The sequence below is a fragment of the Orbicella franksi genome, chromosome 5 (assembly GCF_964199315.1).
Source record: "Orbicella franksi chromosome 5, jaOrbFran1.1, whole genome shotgun sequence".
Classification (NCBI taxonomy): domain Eukaryota; kingdom Metazoa; phylum Cnidaria; class Anthozoa; order Scleractinia; family Merulinidae; genus Orbicella; species Orbicella franksi.
The window spans coordinates 20,822,401-20,837,400 of record NC_138149.1 but is presented as its reverse complement, the minus strand read 5'-3'; the positions used below and the strand labels follow the sequence as shown (position 1 = coordinate 20,837,400).

Genomic DNA, 15,000 nt, shown 5'->3' with positions numbered 1-15,000 from the left:
TACATCAGTACTTTCACGGAAACAGACATTGATTTTGCTGGTCCGGTTTCTTTTCCTATCTCTGGTAGCATTGCTCACTGATGTTCTCATGGTTTGGGGAATACATCATGGATGAATTTCCGGTTCCAGTTGCAAAAACCATCCGTTGTTAAATACAGAAATGTAGTGTATTTTCTTAAACCCTTTCAGTCGTAAGATCAAAATCTGTCTTTTCGTCAATGTCGTTTATCATCGTCCCTCTTTGAAACAAACGTCTCTTGCCCTCATCTTCAGTCCGTTAACGGTACTATATAACAGAGTTCCTTAAATTTGTGTTCCGTGCAGTGAGACAAATAAGGCCTTGTTTTTTCGTAAGGCTAAATTAGGCTAACAAGTTCGTTTCTTTTTTCAGGTTGAAGTATCCATTGACAACAGTGCAGTAAACAGCAACACGGGAGTCTGGGGCGATACCGAAACTTTCAATCCCCGACGAAAAATCGCTGATTGGCTGAAAATCCGCTGCCTTGGAGCATGCTCAAGCGCTCGCCGCTGACAATTTGCGGCTGCAAACGAGTATCGAAAATGTCTGAACATTTTGCAAGCGGGAGCATCGAACAGCAAGAAATATTGTGGATTTTTACCCAGTTAGAACTTCTACTTGTCACAGAGAATGCGGATTAAGCAAAAGTAAATATGTTGCAAATGTTAGCCTGGTTTTGTTGCTTTCTTTGAGTGTTATTCTTTGTGTTGTGATTTCTTTTGTCCGTTGGTGTCGTGTTCATTTTGTGCCAAACGGAAGCACCTGCTTAGTTAATTTACAACACTCTTCTGCTGCAGATATTGGTGTACAGATGACTTAACACAATGAACACAGCATAATGGAAGCTACGTTCAAAGGTAATCCAAGTTTTCCTTCCTTTCCTTCCGTAAATGATTGATCTTTGCAAGTCGCAACATTTTCTAGTTCGTGTTGCTTCGGAAACTTTTTGGCTCGATGAGTCTACATTTTAAAAGTTGAAGATTTTGTTCGCTATCATTTGAATTACCCGTAATATCTTGACTTGCCTCTGGGAAGAGACCCGTTAGGTTTTTTGTCTGCCATGTTCATATAAATAAGTGACGAAAATCGGTGACACTGTACTGTAAATGAGCTTAATTTTGTAGATTTAAGGATATAAATCTTACATGCATTGAATGTTTTAAAAGCGTAGCCAACTTATCTTCAGTCCGGATATCAGCATACTATTCAAGGTGACACATTTCTTTCCGGCAGTTTTCTTTCACAGGTCACAGGTCACAGGTCACAGGTCACAGATCACAGATCACCAAAAAATATGCCAACACGTCATAAAACAGATGCATACAAATGCGTCCCAAGTGCAACTATAACAGCTCTTTTCGGAAAAAAAAAAAAACGCGTAGGGGAAATCAGTTGTAGCACTGAAATAAAAAAAAAATTGATCCAAAGAAAGCCAAGACTTATTTCTGTTGAAAACATAAATTGTTTGTAGCCTTTTAATATATTATGAAAACGAAACAGGCTTACACTGATCTGTGAATTATGCATTTACTTACGCGTGATTTGTGAACCAACGACTTTTGCGGGAATAATTGTCCGCTTTTTTTGGAGATTTTAGCGTCATTAAAGCTCGTAAACTACACCAAACTAGATGTAAAACCTGCCCATTCCATGCGGCTGAGAACTAACCACAGCGACAGTGAACCAGGAGGACCAAGAATCTAGTCTGTCACGATGTGTCACACATGCACACGGCATTTCGATGCATCAAAATGGAGGGTTCTGTATGTTTTGCGAAACGTGGATAGAATTTGTACTTATATGTGACACATGATTTAGCCTTTGCATTTTTACGTGAAAAGTGATTTTTTTCTGTTAACGTGAAGCTGTTTTCGAATTTTTTGTGATGCATGAAAAGGCCAATTACTTATGCGTGAAATTGTTTTCAGAGTAGGTATAGGGGACCCTCTTGTTTCTGTTTAGTCCATACTCGTTGTAAAGATTTCCAAAAAAAAAATATATAGAAATAAAACAGTTCAATTTGCTATCATAATGAATTATCTTATTACGATAAAATATATTAACACTACATGTCTGAAAGCTATATTTCAACCCATTTCGTACATATACCACCCCTAGAAACTTTTTCATTAAAATTGCAGAGTAAAACATTTTTAGTTAGGGTTTGTTACATGGAAACATCGATAAACCTCTCGGGAATCTCGGGAATTGTTACATCGCGAAATTTACTGATTGTTTTGATTGTAACCTGTGACCTGTGACCTGTGACCTGTGAAAGAAACCTGCCGATTTCTTTCTACGTCTGGATATGTCCTCTGGCTTGTGTTGTCTACAATTTAAAAGTTCTTGTAGCGGTGCAAGAATCTGATATGACAGATGTACACTGAGTTTTTTGTTTTGTTGCTATTGAATGGACTAATTGCGTGGTTTTGAAAGAGTTTTTAAAAGTTTGTAAAAATTATTTTTTGACCTGAAGGCAGACTTTTTTGGGTTTAATTAGTCTGATGATGATGAGGTTAATGAAATGTTTTTATTTATTAATTTTTTATTGAGTGAAACCTCAAGAAGTAACAATCCTTTTGTTGTACTTCATGATTATGTTGTACTACAAGATTTAAATTTCCCAGTTACAAAGTTAGCAAAATGACTGAGGTATTCACAATATAGGTTGAAAGAAGTTGCATAGTGTTCAATGCTCTATGCAGTATTGTATAATGTATGAACAGTGCAGATACTAAGTTAATGACATTTCTTCTTGCAATGTAATAAGTATTCAAAGGATGAAGCCAAAGTATAGCTTAATTTAATTTTACATTTTTTCCTCTTTTTTTACACAGCTAGACCTCAGAGTTTCACAGCTCTCCTCCTCTCTTTCAATTACTTGATTCTCTGGCTGGAGACAGTGTGACGTGGCCATGTACATCAACTTGAAGAAGTTTTTTTCATGGATGAAATGAATGCCATCTTCCTTGGAGAGGATACTAAATGATATGTCCCCTTTTATAAAAAAATTAAGGAATAATAAAAGGGATAATTAAGGAACCAAATGCGTGGAACAAGTATTTCAGGATTCCCCAGTAACAGACCAACCTTACGAAGTGAGAGTTTAGCCTAAATAGTTGTAGGGTTAGACTGAACATCACTCGGGTTAGCTGGGAAGGATCTAGGGGGCTTTGGTTGGTTCGGTCGAACCTCCTAGATTAAAAAAAAGAAATAAAACATAACATGCGAACTTGGCCTCAGAATAACAGGAATTCCATTTCCAATTCAAGGACCACAATTTCAAAAATTTCCAGCGTGAAAGCCACCGGTCCCCCTACCGGGAACCGCCTTTTGGCAGTTCGTATCTCGAAACCCCTTCTCTGTATCCGCCCCAGGTTTAGTCTGAATATTTTCTCCAGTTAGCCTGTTTAAGGTTAGCTCTCGATAAAACACGATTCAGTTATAATAATGTCTGCAGTATGTATTTCCCCCTTACTCTGCAGTCTGCAGTGCACAGTCTGCGTTTTACACTGACTGAATTTCGATGTAACTACAAGCCTTCACATAAACGAATGTTCCCCCAGTATAAAGTGGAACAACAACCCCTTTTGGCGGATTGCTTTTTTTGTTAACACGATGGAGAAGTGTTTGCAATAAGTAAGCCCGCAGCTGCGGGGAAAGCTGCGTTGCCAAGGAACAAGAATCGTATTAAGTGCGAAGTAGCATAAGCCATAATATCAAACACAGGCCAACATAAACAAGGAGCAATTTATTTTATCCTTCAAGCTGTATTACATATACAATACAACTTTCTACAATGCCATACTAAACCTCTATAAGCTTACTACAAGTTTTCAGCTCATGGCAGTGCATGGCATCCACTGAAGCGGCAAAACAAGGCACGAATGAATAGCACACAAGCGAAAAGCACAACAAAATTAGTCGTTAGCGTGTACTGCTTACGAATTCGTGCTCCACTTTTCTTTCTTCAGGCAACGATACAAAAGTCCATGAACAAATAGCATTTAAAAATTTTCATCAGCACGAAAAAAAAGACATTTTATATGTTCCGTAAAATTAAACAAGCTACAAGAAATTGCGGTTCAAAACCTTAAAGAACTTGACACGACCTTAAGAAAAGGAAAAACGGTACCTCGGGTGAATTTGGAAAAGCTGAAAGTTTCCTTTCGGAAGAGCTGGCCTTATCGCCTGAGAAAACTGACAACACCGTTTCGATCCTCTCGATCACAGTCAAAACATCAGCACGGATCATTGCCCAAAGTAGCCGAGTTGTTTGTAACGGCCTTGAGCGAGCAAGATTTTGCCAAAAGCCATGACAATGACGTGTTCGTTTTTGATTCGTCGTCCGCCATTTTGAAAATGGAAAGGCGGGAAGACGAGCCGAAATCTACTGCGCATGAGCAGCGGTTTTTCCGCCGTGCCGGACGATTCGACAACGAAACACCGAACATGCGCAAAAGCTTGTGTCGCTTTGGTATTGGCCCGCGAAGGTGTATGGGATATCGGGTGGCTGATGCCTTCATGAAAGTTTTACTGATAGTATTTTTGAAACACTGCACGTTACCTTGGAAACCAAAGTCACAGGTGATGATGACAGTGTGCCAGTACAGAACGTTGGACCATTTTGCTATTCGTGTGTAGAATTTAAACTGGAAGCCTCGTAGTAAAATTTTCAGCTGTTGGATGGTTTAAAGGAAGTTTACTCAAGAAATGTCATGGTTAAAGTTCACTGTGAAGGATCCCATTTACAGAGAGGATAGATTGTCAGCTTTAGATCTAACAACTAATCTAGCAACTATTGTGTAGATGTTGATAGCTGACTATGTGTTTCACCTGTCTGCCATACAATGTAACTTAAAGCTTAATTTGTTTTGAATCTACTTGCCCTATAACAACTTGAGAATATGAAGCGAAGCTGTTTATGATTAACCAAAAATCCCAGAAATTTTGATTGGAAAGCAAATGGTGGAAAGGTAATTTTCTAAGAATTTCAGTGGAAATTATGGGGTACAGCTTGCGTATGTTTTAAGGTAGACTTCTTATTCTAAATGGTATGAAAATTCAAAACATCTGCTCAATATATTCATTTGCAGCTTCCCATCATGGGTAAACATTTTCAACAAACCAAATCTTTCAGTTAATTTGCTGTTCTTGGAAAAACAATTACCATTATTCAATGGCAGTCATAACCAGTTCTCTCTGACAATTTGTTAGTATCATGTTTCATACGTGCAAGTTATACCAAAAATGATGCCATCATGTGTAGAACTTAGCAGGAAAGGCATTAGTTCCTAAAGAAACTGTTTGGCATGTGAAACACTGAGCTATTTATAACCCTGAAATTAAAACACGAAAATTAACCACTTAGTGAGTTTGTATGGCTGATGTTTTGAGCATTAGACACTCATCAGAGTAAGGTCAGTGATGATTGCAAAGTGACAAATGCTGAGAGCAAAGTTATGAAAGGCTAATTTTTGAAAAAATCAGTTTCACTAGCTTGTTACAGAAGTTAATTTACCCTTATCAGCTTCAAGTTGATAAATAGCTTGGCAAGATCCCAGTTTCTTACAGTGGTTGTAGTTATCGTGAAAGTTTGAGGTACGTGTGTACCTCTCTAAGAATCTAGGGTTTTTTGTGAAAGAAAATTCTGCAATATGTAGTATCTGGTAAAAGTGGGTGCAATGTACATTATTGTTCATAGGTTGAGCTTAAACAATTTAGGAATATTTATACTAACATCAAAATTGTATCTTAACATACACTATAATATGTCAAATTATTCTTGCATTTTGATTGGCTCTTACTTATTATCATTTGGAAGACAGACGCGTAGATTTCATTAACATAGTTAATTTTGTTTCTTTATTATACGAAACGAACAGTTTCTATGTTGCCGTGTATAACTGATCAGAAAAAACGTCAAAATGTGGTAAGAACATCAGTGACACAATCTGTTATTGCCTCGAGTGCCACCGTTTCTTGTTTTACCAGATTTTGACGTCATCCTTTTCCATCTACTAAACAGACACACGGCAACATGGCACTATTGAAATTAAGTTAAAGAATGCACGTGAAGTTTACTGGTATTCACATCAGAGGTTAACAAAACCTTACATGCGCCATAAGATACTACATACAGTGTACATGTACATAAAAGCCAATAACAAATCTTGCAGGAAGTTAATGATAACAGATAAGCTTACACCACATTTTAAACGACCACTTACGGCTTATAATGATACAGAATATAAACACATCAACTGAAAGTCGATTCTATTCCACAATGTGTAACTTCTGCTTGATAGAGAAAGAAATATTCCCTATACAAGAATTCCCTCTGGACTGTATTTATTCTGGATTATATAGGCTCCACTCCTTAAGATTAAGCTGTCTCATGCTCTACCGACTGAGGATTACAAGGATTTTGAAGGATTCACTTCGTACAAAATTTCAATATGGCTTCTCATACAAAATAATAACATTCAACGTGTCCCAAAAACACTTTCGGTCTCATAACAATTACGTCATCGCGTACAATTCCCGACCAGTAGCAAAATTAAATGTTTGCATTCCAGGCATCTTTGGTCATCTTTTAAAACAGTGTTTAAGAAGCTTATCGTTCAATACAACAATTACTCACCTGTGTTGCTGTTGTTGACTCTGACCCCCGTTTACAGCAGCTGAGTGACCACTTCACGGAGCCGAAGCGAAAGTAAACTGGATTTTGCCTGGCCAAAGTATAGTTCAGTTAGTGTATTAAGATGGATTTCTCATCGATGCAAGCTGACATCTCGCACCATTTCAAAAGGACACCAAAATAAGCGGGAGAACGAAGAGAACCTGGTACCTAATGGGAAAACCCGCTGATTGGTACTTGTTAAAGGCCGGGTACTCAGGAGATACTCGAGTTGCAGTTTGATTCGTCAACACTTTACATATCCAAGGGAAGGCACTGTTCTTTCCTGCACACATACACAACGCAATGAATCCAGTAATAATAATATTTTCGTTGTCGTTCCATCTGAGCGATCGAAAAGTTCACAAGGAGTCAATAACCAGACAGGCCATGGTGGCGAGAGTTCTTAGGTTTGTGTGTACCCGCCCCAGTACTTCAAGCGTGATATCGCACTTGGACTTTTAGACGCTTTAAATGCTTTAACAAACAAGGCATCTTTACCATGGCTTTACGGCTTTGTTACTTTACGCAACTTTGCGTGTCTTCATAATAATGCTGTACTTAACGTGGTGACAGAAAATTTATCTAAATAAACAATTTTTTGCCAGTGCGGATAAGCCCATATTGCGGGTAAAGAAAATCGATAGCGAGACATCCTTACTCTATCATTATATGTGCTGTGTTTAGTTTCTTCAGAACAATAAAAACGAGGCGTTTTCGCTTGATATGGGGCGAAACTGAAGAACGAAATCATTTTTAATCCAACACTAGTTGTTTTGTGACTGAAAGCAAGCAGTGGTGTTTTCCTGGAGTCTCAAAGGACTGAGATATTTATTTTTATTTAAAGCGTTAATTCAACCTTTTTTTTTTTTTCACCTTTTTGACATTTCTGCTTAATATGGACAGGAATATTACTTCTAATTAAAGCGTTTGCTGTTTACTGACATATAACATAACTTGCACAGTAAACGTAATGTGTTACTGATTGACAAATAGGAAAGACAAGAGGCAGCAACTTTCCTACTCAAAGTGAAATATTTCGTCCTGGTATGAATGAGTTGTTTCAGACCGTAATTACTCTATTCCAGTGATCTCGATATTTTATAACCGGGTATCAGATATGACTTCACGGACACCGCCTCCTTTCGAGTGGTTACGGGATCCAAATTTCGCGGGCAGGGACACCTGAGAACGCTTAGATTCCCACGAAGAACGCGACGTGCGGGACTTTTTCCGCCGAGCAAGTGCTTTCTTTTTCCTGGCCACTTTTCTGTCGATGTCATTTACTGCTGCTATGGTGACTGGAAATACGAATGGCTCTTCAGACTCCATACCAAAGTCAATGCTGACACAAAAGCTCTCGGTGTCTCCATCTAAAACAGTATAACCTTTCTCATCATACGGCAGTGTAAAATTCTCCAGCAGGTCTGTTTCTGCATCGGAGCGCGGAGTCTGGAGCGAGCTCGGCATCTCAGTGGCCGTAGAGCAGTGGTCGAGAAACGTTCCCGGATGTTCGATAGAGTATCTTCTGCACCAAGCTCTTTCCTGCTCATCTGAAGAGCTGATATCGCCATCCGTTCTTACAGAACGCCTGATATGTACAGATAATACTAGACAGTTGATGTGTGAACCGCCTCAAAATTAAGTTAATTTCAAAGTTGCGTGTACATGTGGCGTAAGAAATGCAAAAAAAAAAGAAAATTTGATTTTCGAAAACGGACATTTGAAGTGTTGAAAGTGATCATGAATAAAGTATGCAGACTGAGGTCTCAAATTACTGCACAAATCACTGATAGAAATACAATGCAATGTGTCAAAAAAAACTGTTTGAACATACCGTAGTGCTAACATAACTCTTCTCTTGTGCATGTGTCGTCTGCAAGGAGAGCACAACAAATCAGTGTCACTGTAAACTTGGTGCGAGACGTTTAAATCATGATGAAATCAACTCTGCTTCTTACTTAAGGAAAAACACTGAAAAACTCTGCAGATTGCCAAGAGATGATGAGAGGTAAGAGGGTTAGACCCCCAGCTAGGAATTAGGTCTCTATGGGGAATTGACTCTCTTACAATATACAGTAGACGAGCTAAAGGTAGCAAGTGTGAAGATGAACAACTCGGTTTTGCCTCACTGGAACAGCTGTTGAGCATTTTAATTGCAAATTTCGTGGTGTTAATTCGCCAAAACTATATTGAAATTTACTTTATGTTTATCCAGTGAAATTTTCGTTACAACAGGAAAAGAAGGTAGAAAATTCAAATTTTCTTGGACAACTATCAGTTACTAGGCGCCCAACAGAAATGCAGCTTGTGATTACGAGAAACCTCACTAACCTGGCCTCCCTCCAAATCAGCAATGCAATAATGACAGCGATGATCAAGACGAATACACAAACGATCACGATGACTTTGGTGAAATCTATCAAAGTTGAAGATAATGTGCAAAAGTAAGCATGAATGTTTCTTTTGGTTAATGATGTTAAAACGTGGTAGATAGAAAGTCTCAATACATTTAACAAGCAATATAAGAGTAGCATTTTTAAAACGAAGGCCAAGAAGAAAATACAAAACGATAAAAGAAAAACAGTGGGAGATCTACAGTTAAATGATGATACAGAAAGTTTAAGACACTATTACACGAGGGAACTGTGTCTCAAAATCTCTTCCGTCATAAGATATTTCTGTTGCATACTGATTACGCGTAGGAGAAATAAATAGATGAATAAATGAACGAATGACATGGGAAAAGCGTACAGAGAATGAGATTGTGAACTTGAATAAATATATGAATAAGTGAATGAATGAATGAATGAATGAATGAATGAATGAATGAATGAATGGAATGGACAGATGGATGGATGGATGGACGGACGGACGGACGGACGGATGGATTGATGGATGCATGGATGCATGAATGAATGAATGAATGAGACAAAGTGTGAACAAACCTTCCTGCGATACGATCGCAATGGTTGTAGGAATTCCTAAATCAGTGGCATTTCCGGTCTCAATTTCTATGGAAATAACGCTGTACAACGGAGGGCTGCCATGATCCATTGCACGAATTGTCACCTTATAAACACAGAGCGATGCTAACGTCCTTGCGACCCTTAAAGTTCCCGTATACTCATCTATTCTAAAAGTCCCATTTGACTCGTTGATACAACGGAATGCACTACTATGCTCTGAAGATATGGAGCCCGTGATACTCAGGATAGAGTAATTGACTTTTCCTCCGGACCCACTGTCTGGATCATCAGCGGTTAAAGTTATAACGGCCGAGGAGATGGACGCGTCCGCTGTAAGGTGGATTGAAGACTGGGAAAGAGAAAACAGTTTGAAGTACAATGCAATTATTAAAAGTGAGCGATAAGATAATGTGGCGGTGTGGTTTGATTTTCTTAGCAGTCTTAATATCAAGCTTGAAAGTAATCAGTTTAAACTCCACTGAGTTGAATTTTTGTGACCTTAAAAAAGAGGCCTCACGAAATAAAGAATAGTTCTTCTGCTAATTAATTTTTCACTTCCTTTCCTTTACATAACAATTTTATATCCATAATACGGTAAACGTTTGTAAGTAATACCTTGCAGGTCTACATTGTTTCGAATAACAATACGAATCCACAAGTATTGATGTTTCCCCTCTAGTAACGCTGATATGAAATTTCTGTCTCGCAAGAATGTAATAATACTTAACTTTAATAGCTTTATAGCTATCTATAACCGCAAGCCCAGCGGACTATGATGCAACAGCAATCCTGCATTAGCAGTCATCGTTATGCAGACAGAACACTCGCTTACTTTTTCATAGTCATGTGTCTTTGAGGAATAAGCAGCTCCATTTTGGTTACGACAAAATTGCAATTCACTCTGCCCGTCAGTTGTATTTACTATAACGTAGCCTCCTGTTTTACTGATATGCCATTTACCGTTGCACATACGTACAAATGTATCAGTGTCGTCTTCAACAGTGTATGTTCACTGACTGTTACCTGGTATTTTGAGGGCTCAAACACCGGATGATTGTCGTTGACATCAATCAAAGTTACGATCACTTTCGCGTAACCTTCGAGAGATACCTTCCCACCATCCCTTGCAATGACTGTGAACTCATAGACCTGCAGCCCGAAACATAGTGTAATAGTTAGGTGTTCTTTGCGTTCTAATGTTCTACTTAATTAACTGAAATGTTTAAATAAGGCCGAAAAACACTTAGTTTGAGATTGTGAATTATCGTTGGTGGGTTAGTGTGATGGTTTAGACGAGAATACTCTCTAAGCTTTAGTTAGTTGGCAAATAAACAAATAAACATTGTTTTGATTTGATTTGATCTAACCTAAATTTGAGATCCCGGAACTGGAGATGAAAGGGAACACCTCATGCATCGATCACGATAATTTTCAAAACTTGTATTTCAATAGCACTCCTTGACCATTTCTATATGTCTCTCTCTGAGAAACAACTTCTTTCCGCATACCTCTTGTTCTTCTCTGTCGAGGTCTTCTTTTGTAAAAATTGCACCAGTAGCGCTATTCACGGTAAATTTTTCCTGAGCCTTTGTGTCACTGTAAGTGGCCATAATATATGTAATCTCTTGGTTTAAATAAGAATCTTTGTCGTCAGCATGAACCGAACACACGTAAGTCCCAGATGTAATGTTCTCAAAGACTGCTGCGGTGTAAATCTCGGAATTAAACCGAGGCAGATTGTCGTTTTCATCATTGATGGCAATAATGATTGTAGCAGATACCTCAGCTCTACGAGACGGGACCCCCATATCCTTCACGTTGACCATTAAAAGATAACGTGACACATTCTCGTGATCAAGTTCAGTGGCCAGATAGAGAAATCCCTTGGATTCATCCAAGAAGAAAGTAGAGTGATCATTGCCCGATTCTATGGAGTAGGTAAGAGCTCCATTCGCTGTACTATCATGATCCACTGCTTGAATCCTAAGTAGTTCTCTTCCAACAGCTGTGTCCTCTGATATCGATATGTTATAGTATGAAGGGTTAAACACTGGCGAGTTGTCATTTTCATCGGAAATTGAAATGACAACCGTAGTGACATCCAGGCGTGAATGAATACTGATATCTTGCACTGCAACCTGAAATCGATAAACCTGCGTTCTTTCAAAGTCCAGGGGTTTATTGACATAAATAACACCTGAAGATGAGTTCACCACAAAATCATGATCTAACCCTTCTTTCACAATCGAGAAAACCATTTCACTGTTAGCGTGTGAGCGATCAGCATCCAAGGCACGCACGCGCAGAACAGCTGTCCCAGGGGACGTGCTCTCTGAAATGGTTTCCTCGTACAAGGAGAGTTGAAAAATTGGCGAGTTGTCGTTCAAATCTCGCACAGAAATGAAAACATGAGCTGGTCTGTCGGCAAAAAGTGGTGTTTGTCCGTTATCGTGAGCAGCTACTCTCATATCATGCGTTGAGTTCTTTTCATAGTCTAAATCCTTGGAAACTATTATAATGCCATGACTGTCAACAGTAAACAAACGGCGGGGGTCTCCTTTCACAATGGAGTATACCAGCTGGCTGTTACTTCCAGTATCTTTATCTGTAGCAGTCAGTTTTAACACCGAGCTCCCAATACCTGCCGCCTCAGAAATTGTCACGTTGTATTTCAGTGGGTTGAAAACCGGTTTGTGTTCATTTACATCAAGTACTGTTATAAGAACTTCTGTGAAAGCTGTAAAGTCAGGATCGCGGGCGGATATGAACAGTGAATATGTGGGTTGAGTTTCACGATCTAATGTCTTCATCAGAGTTATTTCACCTGAAAATTGGAAGGAAAATGACTTGTAGGATAAGCAATGTCTCCGAAGTTTGACAATTCTGCAAATGAGTGACACCCCTCTAACATTGGGATATCGCGTGGTAAAAATTTTTAGCTTTTTACAATCAAAAGAGTCAAGATTACATGTGAAGACGTTTTTGTGCGGAGCCTCTAGCCAAACTTATCACCTTGGACAAAGTATAACCAAATCAAATAACCAATCAGACCGCGAGGCAAAAACATGCGACGGTGTTAGGCGGTTTTGTTCTTGATTGGTTGAAACGAAAGAATGTTTGCTCTGATTGGTCAGAACATTCACCTTACTTATTTAACCAGTTAGAGAGTTTGTGAGACGTAAAAGTAAAGCAGACAACAAAATTACCTTTAGCAGTCAGTAGAAAGTGCTCTAAAGGAGTAATAGTAACTCACTATCATTTATCACGACTCCTAAGCCTTATTGGCTTTCCTGGGCTTCCTTGCTTAATATACATTGATTGATACCTGATGTCTTGTTCAAGCTAAAAGTATTCATGCCAGATCCAGCCAGTATTGAGTAGGTCACATTTGCATTGACTCCCATGTCGTCATCCTGGGCATAAAGAACTAGCAACACGTGACCAACAGTGACATTTTCCAGGATACTGACGTCATAGATTTTCTCGTTGAAACTTGGAGCGTTGTCGTTTTGATCAACCACGGTGATCCTTACAGCGGTGGTGGAGTTGGGCGCATGTTCATCTATATTGGTCGCTTTTACAAGTAGTTGATATTCAGATTTTTCTTCTCGGTCTAATGGACGAAACGTGTAAATTCCGAAATGGGTTGACGAGACATTTGGAAGAATAAAAAAGGAGTCATTTATGTTTCCTGGAATGAAACGAATCGCGGAGTAAGGTTAAGGCCGAAATCTTCTTCGATAATTATCACTGATTTAATTCGTATTGTATTTACAATCACATTTCACCATTCCTTACGCGTAGTAAATTAAAACCAGAGAGGTACAGCAAAGGAATTTGGATCAAAAATAAACAATCGATGGAATCAGCCTGTTTAAGGTGTGCGGTTCTCACTGGTGCACAATTTTAACAGCAGTAAGCAAACCTGAAATAATTCTGAATATCATATCCGCCCGAGTCTTCTCTTGACTCTCTGCCCTCACTGATATGTTGAGGATCAGCTGCAGTGGCGGTCCGTTCTCGTTTACAGATACCATGTAGGTTAATGACTGAAAAGCTGGTCGAGGATCTGAAATAGAACATAGAGTACAATCAAGTCCTGAATGTAGAGGCTGCCAAAAGTGGAGAACTATTTGATGGTTGTTGATAATCTTACAATGACATTCATTCATGAGGTCTATACCATCAAGTAGAACTTCCTTGGAACAGATCTCAAAACGCATGACTTCAAACGTGGACTTCGGTAAATGCAGGGTGCAAAAGGACAAACAAAGATGTCCCTATTTTGATATCCTCACCAAAATATAGTCCTCGTAAAATATTTCTTTCCTTTCTCACACGTTAACCTGGCTCGACTTATATACGGCAACTGCATTATTCCCACAAACGTAAGCGTTATTCCCAGAAAAACAGTGATCCCCTGAAAGAACTAAAACGCAAAACGATGCAAAAAAGGAAAGTAGAGAGGGTTTCGGATTGCACATCATGCAGAAAGGGTCCCGCGTTCCCGCTCCTTTTTCACGAGAATCCCTTTCCCAGAAAAATACATTAAAAAGTCTTATTTCTACAATAGGTAATAAATGTAAGATGTAGATTGGCCCTTTCGATTGACATTTTGAATTTACATGTGTTTTTAAAGGCTATTTGTGCAGTCGGGAGTCCTTATGCGATATATTGCGAGATTGCTGTCATTATTTTGTTAGCGGACGGGAGTTCGGCCGCGATGCCCAACTAGTTTGCCAAGCAGAAAGGTCTCTGATGAATCCCTTGGAGGGGATGAAACGAGCTGCGTAAGACTAGCCACGAACAATGTATTACCACAAGTAACTGTCAGCTTTATTGTCAATATGGCAATCGTGACCTCCGGTCCCCCCGGTTTTCTCCAAGGCCTTTACTCTCAGCGATTTCTCAGTAAATGGTTTGAACCCAGGAGTATCAGTAGTTCGTATAGTGTGATCGTCCGGGTGAGTTTAGTTCTGAAAAGAACTGTTGTTGGTAACTGACGTTTCGACAACCTGAGCGGAAGTCATCTTCAGAGTCAAGTGAATAGTGTTTGTCAGTCGATGATCTTATAAGGCTGGTCCGTTGAACGTGATTGGTCAGTATAGCCATGATGGTATTGGCTGAAAGACTCGTGTAAAGTTTGTCATCAGTCATTGGTGGGTTTCGATCCGTCTGTTGTTACTCAAATAGGTCGGTTTTTGGTCCGTGTATTGTTAAGGCGGTCTGTTAGAAGTCCGTTTGTCGGTTTCGTTTCTGTCATGGATAAGTCGTTTGTAGGGCGCCGGTAGTTGTTGACATCTGTTAAGAGGCGTTTGTTCTAGGTTAGTGTA

The 15,000-nt window shown here is 39.2% G+C and overlaps 2 protein-coding genes across 2 annotated transcripts in view; one reads left to right on the top strand and one right to left on the bottom strand.

Moving 5' to 3' along the window:
- LOC145486694 (uncharacterized) overlaps positions 1-2,185 on the top strand; it is a 5,906-nt gene extending 3,721 nt beyond the window's left edge. Inside the window, exon 5 of the mRNA XM_081465406.1 lies at positions 392-2,185. Within this exon, the coding sequence (XP_081321532.1) occupies positions 392-532 (141 nt within the window). The 3' untranslated portion in view covers positions 533-2,185. The remainder of the gene's footprint in view (positions 1-391) is intronic.
- A 5,411-nt stretch (positions 2,186-7,596) lies between these two features.
- On the bottom strand, positions 7,597-14,192 carry LOC145487044 (protocadherin-like wing polarity protein stan). Its single transcript, XM_081465751.1, has 8 exons — positions 13,593-14,192; positions 12,993-13,358; positions 11,176-12,491; positions 10,691-10,816; positions 9,647-10,016; positions 9,033-9,117; positions 8,536-8,574; positions 7,597-8,289 (listed from the first exon to the last, which is right to left on the bottom strand). The coding sequence occupies exons 1-8, from the start codon at positions 13,888-13,890 to the stop codon at positions 7,800-7,802; spliced, it is 3,090 nt and encodes a 1,029-aa protein (XP_081321877.1). The 5' UTR covers positions 13,891-14,192; the 3' UTR covers positions 7,597-7,799.
- Between the last annotated feature and the right edge of the window lie 808 nt (positions 14,193-15,000).

Excerpts from the sequence above, each read along its gene's own strand:
- LOC145487044 (XM_081465751.1), bottom strand. The coding sequence starts at position 13,890 with ATGCGTTTTGAGATCTGTTCCAAGGAAGTTCTACTTGATGGTATAGAC. Across the intron at positions 13,359-13,592 it reads GATATTCAGAATTATTTCAG|GAAACATAAATGACTCCTTT; the intron begins GTTTGCTTACTG and ends GTTTCATTCCAG. Across the intron at positions 8,290-8,535 it reads AGAGTTATGTTAGCACTACG|GCGTTCTGTAAGAACGGATG; the intron begins GTATGTTCAAAC and ends TGTACATATCAG.